The following is a 15,849-nucleotide window of genomic DNA, read 5'->3' on the forward strand; positions in this document are numbered from 1 at the left end:
GTCAAAGAAAACCATTAATGAGAGAGGATGAAAAAGGGAAACAAATGAGAACTAGTCTCAAATATCACAATCCGGAAAGAAGGTATTTGTGGAGTAAGTTTATAACACTTAGTGGGATTCATCAGTTTCAGGAAAGCCATTGTTAAATCTCAGAAAATGAACAAAATAATTTCTTTCTTTCCACGTAATGATGAAGCCTTTTCAATGCCATTATGATTCCAAAAGAAAAGAAAGCTAGTACGGTAAAAGAAAGCAGCTGATACCAGTATCAACTATCAACAATGTTTTTACTTTTGGGGGCCGGGGTTAAAACAGAATTTACTGTGATCAGTCTCCATTGACTTAAACTTTTACCATGTGGACTAGGGTTGAAGTTAAAAGCATGGGGTTATAAGTTCATGATTATAATCAGAACTTTCTGTTTTCATCTCAATATAATACAAGGAAAAATGCCCCCACCATCCCTTCACAAGACATTAATTCTCAGAGACATATGCAACCTTAAGTCTACTAACTTATGGTTGTTTTAGTTGAGATGAAATTCCAAGTTAAAGCTGCTTTTTTTAATAATAAAAAAAAAGGAAATTGAGTTACCTAGCCCTGGATCAACCAAGGTGGGGTTGTGAGAAAGTATAATACCATATTGAATACGACTTTTCCTTGGGGAGAGCTTTCTCTTTATATTAAATTCAACTCCTTTCACAGCTGCTACTTCATTTTCGATCCCTTCTTTTATATCAAAATCCTCTCTTTGTCTGTTACATTTTCTTTTTTATTACCAAAGCATTCCAAAAACAAATGTTCATAGCTACCATTTTCACCTAGGATTCACCAAAGTTTTCTGTTTTGGGAAAGGTCTTTTGCTCTCCCTCCTTTACAATTAGTGTATGGTCTCAAAATGGGGAGGCACTCCTGCTGTTACAAGCAGAAGCTAAGGAAAGGTCTTTGGTCCCCTGAAGAAGATGAGAAGCTGTTGAGGCATATTACAAAGTACGGCCATGGTTGCTGGAGCTCTGTCCCTAAACAAGCTGGTAAATTCAACTTCTTTTTCTTTTTTCATGTTTGTGTTCTTCCTTAAATCATACATTCATGAATTGGCGCTTCCATGGCAGGCCTGCAGAGGTGTGGAAAGAGCTGCAGATTAAGGTGGATTAATTACTTAAGGCCTGATTTAAAGAGAGGCACATTCTCACAAGAAGAAGAGAATCTCATAATCGAACTTCATGCAGTTTTGGGGAACCGGTATTTTCTTTCTCTCATTTGAATTAAATTTCTGTTGATTTTTTTTACAGAAATCAGTAAAACATTCTTTGCTTTATATGTTGGTTGGAATTGGATCCTCAGGTGGTCCCAGATAGCTGCGCAATTGCCAGGAAGAACCGACAATGAAATTAAAAACCTATGGAACTCTTGCTTGAAGAAGAAGCTTAGGCAGAGAGGCATTGACCCTGTCACTCACAAGCCACTCTCTGAGGTTGAAAATGGAGAAGACAACAACAAGAGTCAACACACAAACAGCCTGGACATGGTTTCCGGGCCATCTAGTGAATTGAAGCTCAACACCGACAACCTTAAACCTGGAACAGCTTTATATGAACAAAGACCAACATCATCAATTACTGCACCAGCACCAGGTTATCAGTTGGAAATGGAAGGCTGTTCCAGCTCCAACAATCTGATGACATCTACAACCCGCAAAGACTTGTTCCTCGATAGATTCGCAAGCACAGCCACCACTACCAACGGCCAGCCTTGTGATTTCATGCCTCATTTTCCGGTTCAGCAATTGAGCTACGCATCAACCAACCCAAGGCTCTCACCCTGGTTCTCCCAGTCTGAGTTTTCTTCAAGTTCCATGTCTACACTTCTCCCACCATTGGCAACCTCACCATTCCTTTCCTCTCCTATAGGATTCAACCCTTCTGTCACACTTCCCTCTCACACTCCTTCAATGCCTTCCTTTACTGTTAACAACAGTTACGCTTGGGGAATGGCAGATTGCAGCACATCAGAGAAAGAAGAAGCTCCAATCCATCTAATGGAAACCCAACCCGACGAAATGAAATGGCCGGAATATCTCAATAACCCATTATTAATGGCGGCTGCTTTGCAAAATCAAGCACCACAATCCAGCTTATACAATATCGAGATAAAATCGGAAACACATTGCTTAACGAATACTAAGAGTTTATCAAACAGTATGTGGCCTCAAAATCAACAGCCGCAGCAGCAACAAGAAGGTTTACAAAATTCCGATATGTGTGCTAAGGATATCCAGAGACTTACGACAGCTTATGGACATATTTAGCTCTGCCTTTTTTTATATCAGGTGTGTACCATAGTTTTTCTTTTTCCTTCATATCTAGTGTATATAAGTATGATACACAAAATTCATCACCTCTGGTTTTGGACTATTTGTGAGCAAAAAAAAAAAAAAATCATATTGTAAGCTTTTTCGTCCATTCTTTTGTGTGGGTGTGAGGTAGAACTGCAGAATAAGGCTTGTTTTAGTGTCTTTTTACTCTTCATTGCCTGGTTGCATATGGCCATATTTGTGTATTAGAATGTTGCAATTCTATATGTGAACGATTGTTTATAAAAGAACAAAAGTACATTTCTTATTCATCCATCCGTAAGTATCACTTTCAGCTTTGTATACTACTTAGTGCCATGCATCTGGTTTGTTTAGATAATAATTGAAAATTACATGAAACTTCTATCATCATCACCTTTGTTTTTCAGTTCCCAACACACTCCAAATTGGTTGCCTATCACTGTCGAGAGGACACAAAGAAATCGTAATCGCTTTTACAACAGCTTTATCAACTTTATATATGTATATATATATATATTTCTTTCCTGTTGGCTTCCCCTTTAAATTTAGGTGAGTTGAGAGCTGCTGCCTTTTGGCTTAAACAATCTTAACACCTTCAAATCACATTTTCATTTGCTTGACTTTCAAGTGTTATTAAAACCCTTCCCCACACCACTTCACTTCTCATTTTGGTTTGCCCCACGACGGTGATATAAATGTATAGGTAAGAAAATAAAAATTGGGGAGTTCATCAATTTCAAAGTAGTACATAGGAAAGTGACTGTGAATCTAATAAGGGCCATGTAAGTGGTGGTGCTATCTTGTAGCTCCTTTGGGACATTAAACATTATCTTAAGGAACACTTCATATAGCAAGAACAAATAAAGAAAATAAAAATGTTCCAACCTTTGATATTTGACTGTGGAAACATTTTACCCTTTGTTAGTGGCTTTGGAGAGCAGACCAATTATGGTCCTAATTTATGTTTGGGAAGTAAGGCTAAATGGGTTCTAAATCCAATGTGTTTTGGATAAGGCGTGATCAATGAAAGCGGGAATATTATATGTATAAAAGTCAGTTTTGAGCTTAGCTAGCTAAACAAAATGTACTACCATTAAACAATTTCATTACTACAATTTTCCTATAATTACATGAGTGGACCAATCTATCTTAGAGGACCCACTGCAATAATTCTAGTTTGGTCATCATAGAAGGGCCAGCCCTATCGATAACAATTATCTAAAAAAATTCAATTCGATTTTAATTTGATTAAAAGATAATATTTTCTTAATCTAAACCAAGCGCAACTCAAAATTAATTTCAATCTAAAATAATCTAAATTTGAACTAATCAAAATTTAAATAAAAAACCATCCAATTTAAAATAACCCACATATTAATTCAATCTAAATTGATCCGACCTTAAAATCATTTTTTTCTCTTTTCAAAAGTGGCTTAATTCATTTCGTTCTTAAATTATATTTATTTTTCTATTTTTTATTTTTAAATTTTTTTATTCTTTTATACTTAAACTATCAATTTATCTTAGATTACTCTAAAAAGCTCAACGCTAACCGATAAAAACATTACAAATGATAAATAACATTATTCGTTATAATACTTTTTGGACTTAAGAGAACAAAATAATAATTTAAGTATTAAATTAGATAAAAATATACAAATAAAACTAAAAGGAGTAAAATTTAGAAACAAAACCTAAATCTCCAACGTAATGATATTAATTGTATGAAGTCCAAAATAAAAGGTTTGTAAGTTTAATTTCACCATATTCACCAACATAGAAGTAAAAAAAAGTATGATGGGAGTTAGTTAGAGGAAAATACTCATATGATTGTGAGGCAGTAATCATCCTCCTCCAAGCTACTTCGAGGAACATGATTTTAAGCAGTTGGTGATCTTAGTTAAAAAGATGAATGAAAGGTAGGTATGTGTAATCTTAAACCCCAAGCAAATGAACACGTCAAATCAAATTTCATTCATCTATATTAGAAATGATAGGGCCTCAGCACAACTCATAATTGCTGATCATTTTTCTTTTCTTTCTTCGTTTTACCTAATTCTGGGAATTGCAAAAATCAGAGACTTTGCTGAATTAACTGAATCCAACTTAATTTGCTTTAACCCAATAATGAAAGCAATTATTTTGCTCCTTGACTTTTCAACTAAACTAAGCTAATATTAATATTCAATTATACATTAATCTGACTAAACTCAACCCCGCCAGGAACAATCCATGGGTACAGAAGCTACCGGGCCTTGCCTAACCAAAGTAAGGTTGTTGTAATGGGCCTCACCTAAGCCCTTCAACTTGGCTTTGTCAAACTTCTTATGTCATTCCAAGCATGTAGAAAATAAATTGGAGTATTAAATGATTAGATTATGATGCAGTTTAAAAATATATTTTTTATTATTCTTAAGTTTAACTTTCATCATATATAAGATTTTATTGATTTTATATAAAATTATAAAATAAAATAAGTAAAACGCCTTCGTAATAATATAATTTTCTTTATATAAATAAGTTATTTTAATCATTTTTTAACTTAATTATCTATAAATAACTCGATCGTGAGATCAATATAAATTTTAAGTATAACACAAATATAAATGGACCTATCTTTTTCTTCCCAAACTGTCTACTTTATATAAAACTAGTTATCCATGCAATATATAGATTAATTGTATTTAATAATGAAATTTTATTAAGTTATTTTGTAACATTTAATATAGTTTTATTAATGATGTGAAACATATTGTTAGAAAATTGTATAAATTTTAGTATAATAGTTAGAAAATCAATTATAAGATCTTATATGTTTTTAATTTAATAATTAAAAACTTTTAAAATATATGGATGACAATTTCATACATACATATATATATATATATAGGTAAACAAAGAGTGCAAATTGTGCAAGGATAAAAATAGTATTAGTAAAAGAAAAATCATTTATTAGATTAATAAATATAATATAATATTGTTGTGTAAAGTTTTAAAGGAAATTAATTATGACTCAAACTCAAACTATAAACATAAAAATTAAATTATTTAAATTAATTGTGTCAGTAAAAAAAACTCGTGTTTTTCCTAAACATTTCAAGATTTTCAGATTTTTTTTTTAATATTAAATGTAATAAGGGGACTCATCAAATAAAGCATTTGACGCAACTTGACTAAAGGAATTAAATCGAGGTGATATATATGAAGGATTGGAAGGAAGCCAAGGGACGGTGGAGTCGGTTGCCGCAAGCCGTCGGTCGTGCTCCAGCAGGCTGTAGGTGGACGGCGCCTACAGTGAACAGCTGGAAATGCAACACCGATGTTGCTGCTGGAAATTCAAACAGCAGTTGATTGGAAAAGTCGTGCGAAATGGCAGAGGTGAGTTTATTAAGGGGTCTCCGTGCGAATTGTGAGGGTGGAGCAACCCGTTCTAACGGAAGCTCTCGCCAGTAGAGAGGTCCTCTCATGGTTGAAGGGCGGTGGCGTCAACAATGTGGTGGTGGAAGGAACTCGACAATTCTAAGCTTAATTTTTCTTAAAGAATCAATTGAGTCACGTGACATTTAATTAGATTGGAGTGTTCACAAGTGAACTCAGTTAGCTTTATTCCATGCTCATGTACATAATTGGGAATCAATCCCACCTTTTTTAATCTCGAATTTTATTTCATGATTCGACCTTGACAAGCGATAGATGTTAGGATGGGTGTTGATGGTCTAGATTAGTTTTTGTCTATTACTTCTTGGTTTCGTTGTTATGATTTTGATATTCGTTCAATAATAATAATGTTGTTTTTATTTTTTAAAAAAACAATATATATGATACGTGTTTTGAAAATTTTGAGTGTATTTAATAAATATTTAATATTTTAAATGTGTTTGATAATCATTTTAATTTTTTACTTGATATAAAATTTTCAATAAAAACATGTTAGAATAAGATAAGCACATAGATATAAGTTGACTTTATTTTATTAAAATTTAAAATAAATTATCTTTTTTTTTAAAATGATATATTCAAATTACTATATTTATTTTTCATCCAAAATAATATAAAATATTATATTAACAATATTAAAATTAAAAAATTATTAATCTTTTAAAAATAAATATTTATTTTTATCAAACAATATAACTATATTCAATACTTCATCTATTATTTTTTCCAAATAATTTTTAATATAAATTCAACACTTATAAAATTTAACAATAAAAAATCAATACTTAACTTTTTTAACACTTAAATTTTCAATTTATCCAACACATTCTAACTTAAATCTTTGCTGGTGAAATTTTAGAATGTCTAAATCATCTGCAACATACATTTTGAGTCAAGCTATATTATTATATGGTATACCATTTTGTTAAAAAATATGGATTTTTTTTAAAAGTGTGTGTATATATATATAACAATTATATAGCTTAGCGATTATTAAAAAAACAATTATATGGAGTAACAATTTTTTAAATTCAAATATTTAGTTTCCACTTTAATGATCTCATATTAATTGAAATGATTTTAAAATTATTTGAATTTTAATAATTTTTAGAATATATTTATTGACACAATTTTTTTTCTTTTGATATTAAAAATGATTTTAGAAAAAGAATTAAAGCCATTTATTTTAAATTTAATGTTACAACATAAATATAATTGATACAAAAATAAATTAAATTAAATTATTATAGTAAAATTTTAAATATTTGTCATCAATAATAGGGCACGCATATTTTATTTATAATAAAATGATTACGTGTGGATCAAAGAGGTTATTCACTTGTCATACTCCACAAATGATACCTTTATTTTCTTCAAATCCTATTATAGTACATATAATATATCCACGTGATCTACGGGTTGGTTGCATATATTAACTTTACGTTAAAAGAAATATATAAGCCTCTGAACTTTGGCAAAAAATTAATTAAGCTCTTATACGAAAACACACTTATTAAACCTTCAAACTCTCAAATTGCATCAATTAAGCCCATTTACCAATATTTTTTTGTCTTTAACTGTTATTGTGGTGACATAGCTGTTAAAGATGCATATGTGTCACTCCATGTTAACGACATGTCAACTGGCATGTCACTAAAAAATAATATTTTTTACAAAACTTAAAAATTAGAAGGAATATTTAAATCTTTTTACTGGAATGAACTTGGACATATTTTTGTCCGAATTCATTCATTTCAAAGCTTATTTTTAAAAAAATTAAAAAAAATTAAAATTTTATAAATTTTTAAAACATTATTAAACTTTAGAAAAATATCAAATAAATTTCAAAAATTTCAAAAAAATTAAAAAAATTAATTAAAAAACTATTTAAAAGTTAAGTCAAGAGTGAATCTAGACATATGGTTGTCTAGATGCAACGTGACTCTACACAACCATTTGTCTAATTTCATTTCAAGATAATTTTGATGGCAAAAGCATGGGGGGAAGAAAAAGATTCATTGGGGTGAGTGGTTGAATTTATGTGTGTTAAACTAGCTTTATTTGATAAATTATTTAGATATAACAAACAAAAATATTTTTTTGAATAAAGAATTTATAAAGTTCAAAACATAAAAATCGTTTTGAGACTTCCAAACATCTTAGAAAATGTTTTGAACACTTAGAAAAATTTTGGACAAAGTTCAAAAATGGTTTAAACTCTTTTAACTCAATTGAAACATTTTTTTAAATTGATTGAAAAACTGCTCCTTACAAAAAGTATCGATACCTTTCAAAAAGTATTGATACCTATTGTATTTTTATCGATACAATCTTTGATATTGATAACGTTTTTGCATTCTGACTTGATGATTTTTCAAACAATCACAAAAAGTATCGATACATTTTCAAAAAGTATTGATACCTTTTACGAGGTATCGATAAAATTTCTTTGGTATCGTTGTAAATTAACTTTAACAGTCATTGAATCATGAATTAAATTCTAATAGTATCGATACACATAGAAAAAGTATCGATACCTTTTGTTGCAAGTGAATTTAATGATATGGTATTTTCATCCCCAACGACTCTGTTCAATTCTTCAACAACCACAACGATTGAAAATCAATTAGAGGGTATAAATACCAGCTTCTGAAGGCCCTACAACAAAAAGTGAGATTACAATAGTCTTTTCAAAAAGTATTGATACCTTTTACGAGGTATCGATAAAATGCCTTTGGTATCGTGGTAAATTAACTTTAACAGTCACTGAATCATGTATTAAATGCTAATAGTATCGATACACATAGAAAAAGTATCGATACCTTTTGTTGCAAATGAATTTAATGATATGGCATTTTCATCCCCAACGATTCTATTCAATTCATCAACAACCACAACGGTTGGAAATCAATTAGATGGTATAAATACCAACTTTTGAAGGCCCTAGAATAGAAAGTGAGATTACAATAGATCAAGTGCTTCAAGATACATAAAAAAAATCCATTACCAATCACTTTGTGCTTCAATTCTTTCTCTTCTTCTTGTAAACACTTGTGAGCATTCATTGTATTTTCTATCAGCTCAAATGTTTCCCTTGTATTTGTGCTTAATTGGCAAACGTCTTAATCTTGTGAGGATTATTTCTTTGTTTGCTTATTTGTTTCTCTTTGAGAGAGTTTGTGTATTAAGATTTGGATAGAAATCTTAAGGGAGTTGTAAGGTTAAACCTTATCCTCAAAGGTTGATCAAATTAGTGAATTTGAGAAATATCCTTAGTTGTGGAAAGCTAAGATAGTAGAGTAGGCAATTGGGGTCGAACTACTATAAATCATTGTGTTCATTGTTTCATATTCTTTCATTGTTTCCACCAAATTTTTAAAAGGTTAATTTACCCCCTCTTGGCTATTTTCAATGATCAATCGAGCTAGAAATTGGTATCAGAGCTAGTCTCTAAAGACAGTTTAACAACCAAGAGAAGATCTTCGGAGAAGCTCAAACAATCATCAACACTTTCTACAAAAATGACGTCCACTTCCGGGTCAAATTTCTATGAAGAATCTCAGTCTATCTCAAAGCATCTATACTTTAGTGGAGCAAATTACTTTTACTAGAAGACAAGAATGATGTTCTTCGTTTAAGCGAATGATCTTGCGGCTTGAGATATCATCATGAATGGTCCTTTTACTTTTCAAAAACAATGAGAGCAATTAATGTTAATTAGTAAAGGAGAATGGAGTGAATAAGCTAAAAGGAATGTACAACTTAATGCTAAAGCCATGCACATTCTATTTTGTACATTTGGTCCAGATAAGTTTAATAGGGTGTCATCTTGTTTCAATGCCGAGGGGATATGGGATAAGCTTGAGGTCACTCATGAAGAACAAGAAGAAGCTTACTTTTGCCTTACAACCATATAAGATTCTAAAGTAACTTCTAACTAATCTACTTCAAATTCATATTCTTTTGTTGAGTTGCAAGATGCCTATGATGAATTAGGCTTGGAGTTTGATTTAATGGTTTCAAAATATAGGAAAACTATTTAAAAACTAAAAGATGAAAATAATTCACTCTCCAAGGCCAATCATGAAATTGAAAGTAAGATAAATGATATGCAAGCATTGTGTCTAATAAGATTATGCTTGTTGGTCATAGAATAGGAAATGCATACATGGTGCACTTAGAAGACTTGTATGATTCAAAATTTTGCCTCTTGATTAAAAATGAAAATACTTTTTTGTTATGGCTTAGAAAATTAGGGTATGCTAGTATGAGCATATTGTATGAATTGACTAAATATGGCTAAAAACAAAGTATTACTCAGAGTCAAATTTTATGAGTTCAAATTTAAGAGCTTACCCATCTTATACCTGGAAGAGTATACGATCTGCAAAGGGATTTCTCTAAGAAGGTTTGTGCTGCCATGTGGGTGTTGGTTCTAGAACTAATGTTTGGATAGAGGCATTAGTTCCTGGATTGAAAGGGCACATAATTCAGAGAAGATTTAGTGGCCAAAATATAATAAATGTCTTTGATTTAATTGATCAATAAACTGGGCAGTGGAATCCACAGTTGATTGCCAATATGTTTAATGTTGAGGATGTTGGAAAAAAAAAGGTTTGGAAAACGCAGTAGAAAATAGGGAAAACCAAAGTTTTAAAATTTTTCCAAAACAAGATCTTAGTTGTGATATCTAAAGTAATAAACACTTAATCAAAATTGTACCTTTTCTATTCGTTTAGGATGAGCGCTTCAACCGAGTAGTCTTCTCCGCTATCCTCAAGCTCACGTCTGCCGAGTGTAAGCACATTTCGAATCAGAATTTTTTCACAAAAATTACCAGTGGGGTAATTTTACAAATTTTTCTAAACTTTAGGGTCAATTTGTAAATAAAAAATATCTCTATAAATTTTTTAGAATAATCTCTTTAGAGAATTTTCTCTCTATAACTTTTTCTTGAGTTCAAGTGTTTAAATAATGACTCAATGCTCTCTTTATATAGGGAGAGTTTAGAGAGTTTAACTATAATTAAACTTAATCACTTTAATATAATATTTATCAAGATAAATAATAGATTAAATTTAATATTAAAATCTTATTAAAATAATAAACTGTTTATCTACAAGATAAACATTAAATTAAATTTAATATTAAGATAATCAGTTTAATATTAAATTAATAAAATACTATTAATATAAGTATTTAATTTAATTTAATATTAAACCATTAAAATAATATTATTTTTGGAATAATTAAGCTGAAATCAAATTCCCTGGTGGAATTCCAATAGGAATGTAACCCTTCCACTACTCAATCACCGACGACCAAATGCCACCAGCCATCGGGACATCGCCGTCGCAACCATCGGCACCGTCGTGTCCGGTGAAGTAGGTGCGACACCCTTAAGCACCCCGAGTAGGTTCGGTTGCTGTCAGTTCAGTTCGAGTCAATGACAACCTGACCAGTCCGATCTAGCCATCAATTGGACCGTCAACCTAATTTCACATACCGAGCCCGATTTGACCAATTTTTGAGTCTTGGTCTCAGTTTTGGGCTCCCAAGCCCAATTTACGATCTCAGGTCTAATTTTCAAGTTCAATTACCCATTTATCCAATTGTTTGACTTGAAAATTAACTTCCAAAAATATCAAATTAATTTTAATTAATTTGATTAATTTAAATTTACTTGATCAAAATTAATTTTTCCAAAAATCACTTAGATTTTCCAAATTAATTTTTCAAGAAAATTCTTTAATCAAATTCTTTAGTTGAATAATTCTCACGACCACCTAATTTAATTTCACATCGAATAAATCGACTCAATTAAATAATTCCCAAAGTTGTAGAATTTTCTTCTAATTCAAATGCAGTCCGATCGAGCTTTTATTGAGCTAGCGGAAGGACCAATCAGACATATACAATTAGGCTCTAGTGATTGCAATTATGTCCAGGAGCATCGTTTCTATAATTCGCAATTACTTAATCATGGAGTCAGTCCATAAGAAGTATCATGATTGAAAACTCCTTATTGTATACTTTTTACGAAAGCAATTCATCCAACTACTTTGTCCAATGACCTCATCATGTGTGTGTTACCCTCATATGATATCCTTGATTCCTTTGAGTTAAATCTATTCATTCAATACAATCTTATTTTATCTAATTGTCACAATTGTGTCTTCTTAATGATTAATTTGATCACTATCAACAAATGATTGTGATAAATTGCTCGTTCGAGAACTAGCAACCCGTGACCGCGCTTCATATTTATCAATCCACATAATGCCAATGAGAGGATATTATTAACTCTTTAATTGAGTTATGAATTCCACTGTTGCTAGTAAAGCCATACCATACACAAGTCATGTACCCAACATATCGGCTATGGGTTCGATCATCTTTAGAGCAAAAGCCTCCACTTATATCAAAGCACATGAGTTGCATACACATGAGTTGCATACACATGAGTTGCATACACATGGCCAATTACTAACTCAGGATTTAGGTAAACCACACCATGAACGTCACAAGTGAATTAATTCACAAGTGGATTCAAAATTAATTCGTCTTAGGTCCAGTCCAATGTATCATTCTACCAATGGATACATCTATGTCTTTACTCGTAGAGTCAGCTGCTCCGATAGCCAAGACTAGCCATCTCCCAAATTAGAATTGTAGACAACATAATAATCATTCTCAGTATTTGAATCAAATGCTAACTTTGATTCTTTTGCGAGATTACGGACTTATTTAGATTATCTACTGAAGTAAGTTGCCTTTCTCGCAATGTAAACATTCTTACAATGCCACTTATCTTCAGTTTGATCTTAGACAATCAATGAGCTAATATTTGTTTGTCACAATTTCACTATGCATGCAAAATATAAAAGACATAATAGTGAAATGTGAAATTAACTTTATTTATTTATTAATCGTTCAAATAAATAGAAAGTAGTTACATGTTTACTACAATATGGGCACATTTACCAACAGAGGAAGCAAGGAAAATTTTGTGTATTCTCTTAGCACAGACACTTCAGGAGGATTCGATTATCTGGTGAAGTGAGGATTTTGAGGTATTCTCGGTTCATAGTGAGTACGGCATTCTTCTACAAAGTACATTCTTATCTAGGCCTTATTAGACTCAAATTAATTATACAATTTTTTCAATAAGATATGGAAACTTAATCTGATGGAGAAGATAAAAATTACAGTTTGGAGGATTTTTCGAAACTATATTTCTATTTTCTACAACCTTTACAATAGAAGATTAGTAGGGTCACCGGTCTGCCCAAGATTTTTGAATGGTTTGGAAACTCCCAAGCATTCATTCCAGGATTGTATCATTGTAGCAGAAGTGTGGAACAAATTAAATATTTATTGACATATGAAGTTCATTGATCTTATTTTTCAAGATTGGCTTGATAATTTATTTTCTACCTCATTTAACCAGATTTGCAAGATGGTGGGATGTACCCTTTAGGTGTTATGGATTGAAAGAAATAAATTTATGCATGATGAGATTAAAAATCAGGCTCAAGCAATAGTAGAAAGGATTCAAGCTCAATTAGAAGAATTATATGCTTTAAACGAAATGTTACTTGTTATTAGAGTTGAGATTGTAATATGGAAGCCTTCAGAGAATGCTTTCATAAAGATAAATTTTGATAAGGGCTTTTTAAGTCCATTCCTTGAAATCATGTTTGAGGATTGTTATCAGAAATCAAAAGGGAGTTATTCTGGGGTCAACAACAATTATTAACAATTACATACCAACGGGGTTTACTGCGGAAGCTATTGCATGTCTCCAAGCAATTTGATTAGGTGTTGAATTGAGGTTTCAAGATGTGGTGATCAAAGTCGATTATCTTATGGTGATAAAAAAACTGCAAGCAAACATGAAAGATGATTCATGCATCAGTGCTTACATCTCAAATCTAAACTCTTTGCAGAAGAAATTTAAAAATTGTGTATTCTTGCATATTCAAGGGCAAGGGAACCAAGTGGCTCATCTTTTGACTATTGAAGGATTAAGAAAGGAAATGAACACTTCTTGACGGGGTGCCAGATTTTGTAGAGGAGGTGGTGGAGAAAGATCGACGGGGAACGATTAGGGGGAGTACCTTTGGACTGTGAAATGAAAATCGGGTTTATGGTATTGTTGGGCTACTCACCGATCATGGAAAATAGTAGTGAAGGGAAGTAAGAGTCAAGAGGAGAAAATAGGAAGTGGTGATATTCAAGCCACCGTAAAATGTTTTCGATTCTAAGAGCTATAAGGGTCTGGTTTTGGGGAAAAAGATATTTGGGAATGGACTTTTGATTGTGTTATGTCGTTTCAAATAGGTGTGAGTATTCGATCGAGTCGAGTCGAATCGAGTCAAAAAATTTCGAGTTAGTCGAGTTGACGAATCCTATTTTAGCTACCGAACTCAATTTGAATTTTTTTCGAATCGGATCGAATCAAGTCAAAAAATTTTGAGTCGAGTTAACGAATCCTATTATTTATACTCAATGTTGCGTTTACATAAACCGATTATTTAACTAGTAAACGAAGTATAAAAATTATTTAACTACATAAACAATATAATGGTTTTGCCTTTTAACTTAATGAGTAAACATTTATCAAAATAACGTAGATTTGCCTTTTAACTTAATGTTCTTGACTTGTAACTATAGAAAATATAAACATTTATCAAAATGACGTAGTTTTGCCTTTTCTTATTCGGATTTTTGGATAACTCGAATTGTGTAATTCATATTCGAGTTAAACCAACAAACTTAATTTTTTATTCGATTTGATCCAAATAACTTGATTAGCTCAAATAACCCACACTATTTAATTCAAAATTTAAAAATTTTATCGAATTTTTCGAATCGAATCGAATTTTGGTCACCCCTAATTTCAAATGGTAGAGTCCATTAATTTGGCTAGGGTATAGTTATTGATTTTAGGAAATGAGCTTTTTTTTGTTTAGGGGGTTTTTAGTTTCCATTTATTACGGTTGTTGGATTGTTTTTTTTAATTATTAATATACTTCAGCTGTTTTATTTCAAAAAAAAAAATTCTATTGGCATCTTTTAGAATGTATAAAAAATTAAAAAAATATTTTTAAATATATAAAAAAATTTAATATTATTAATTGTACGTGTAATTTTTTTTAATGTATAATGGTTACATTTCTAAATACAAATCAAAATTCTAAAATTCAAACATTAAATTTGGGTTTGTAAGTTAAGTATTCATTGATATAACAAATTCAAGGAAATCATACGAAACAAAACACCATTGGGCCAATTAGCACCAAGCAATTTAGCAAAGAATTAAAAAAAATCAGAGTTAAACAGTGTAATATATAGCTCCCACCATATTAAAAAAAAACGAAAGTAATATTAATAATATTAATTTACACGCAGAAGGGTTGGTGGTATGATGTGTCCTTGATCACTATAACTAACTTATCAATTGAAAGAGAAGACTTGTTATCAAGGGTCGATTCAAAATCAGAACAAAATTGAGCTTGAACCTAGAATTTCATCATATCGATTTATTTAATTAAATTTCATTTTTTTCTTATTTTTATCGTTATTTCGATTTCAATTATCTTTATTATTTTTACTTATTATTAGATTTAAATTCTTCTTTCTTATTTTTGCACAGATTGTCACACGTTATGGAAACAACAGTTGCCTAGATGAACAATCTAGTTGAACCGAACAACAATTTTACATATCCCTGTCTCTATGGGATCGATCCTATTCCTTATATTGCTATTTATTTATTTATTTATTATTTAGGTGTATGAATATTATTTTTGGTGGATTCGACACCTATTACCCCTCAATTTCACAAGAATGTTGTTAGTATCATAATAAATTCATGTTCAAAATTGTGTTTTGAGCTATGCTTAATGAACGAATATTGAAGAAGAAAACAACCGTCTTAAAAACTTAAAGTAAAATAAATTCATTATGTCAAAATAAAAAAATAAAATAAAAGTAAAAGTAAAAGTAAATGAACATTTAGAATAAAAATAAAAGTAAATGAACATTTAGAATAAAAATAAAAAGAGAAAATC

The 15,849-nt window shown here is 30.9% G+C and overlaps 1 protein-coding gene across 1 annotated transcript; it reads left to right on the forward strand.

Annotated features, from left to right (window-relative positions):
* The first annotated feature begins 492 nt into the window (after positions 1-492).
* On the forward strand, positions 493-2,623 carry LOC107907024 (transcription factor MYB61). The gene is made up of 3 exons (XM_016834218.2): positions 493-1,031; positions 1,113-1,242; positions 1,345-2,623. The coding sequence occupies exons 1-3, from the start codon at positions 899-901 to the stop codon at positions 2,306-2,308; spliced, it is 1,227 nt and encodes a 408-aa protein (XP_016689707.2). The 5' UTR covers positions 493-898; the 3' UTR covers positions 2,309-2,623.
* The last annotated feature ends 13,226 nt before the right edge of the window (positions 2,624-15,849 follow it).

The sequence above is a fragment of the Gossypium hirsutum genome, chromosome D08 (assembly GCF_007990345.1).
Source record: "Gossypium hirsutum isolate 1008001.06 chromosome D08, Gossypium_hirsutum_v2.1, whole genome shotgun sequence".
Lineage (NCBI taxonomy): Eukaryota > Viridiplantae > Streptophyta > Magnoliopsida > Malvales > Malvaceae > Gossypium > Gossypium hirsutum.

Excerpts from the sequence above, each read along its gene's own strand:
- LOC107907024 (XM_016834218.2), top strand. The coding sequence starts at position 899 with ATGGGGAGGCACTCCTGCTGTTACAAGCAGAAGCTAAGGAAAGGTCTT. Across the intron at positions 1,032-1,112 it reads CTCTGTCCCTAAACAAGCTG|GCCTGCAGAGGTGTGGAAAG; the intron begins GTAAATTCAACT and ends CTTCCATGGCAG. Across the intron at positions 1,243-1,344 it reads CATGCAGTTTTGGGGAACCG|GTGGTCCCAGATAGCTGCGC; the intron begins GTATTTTCTTTC and ends TTGGATCCTCAG.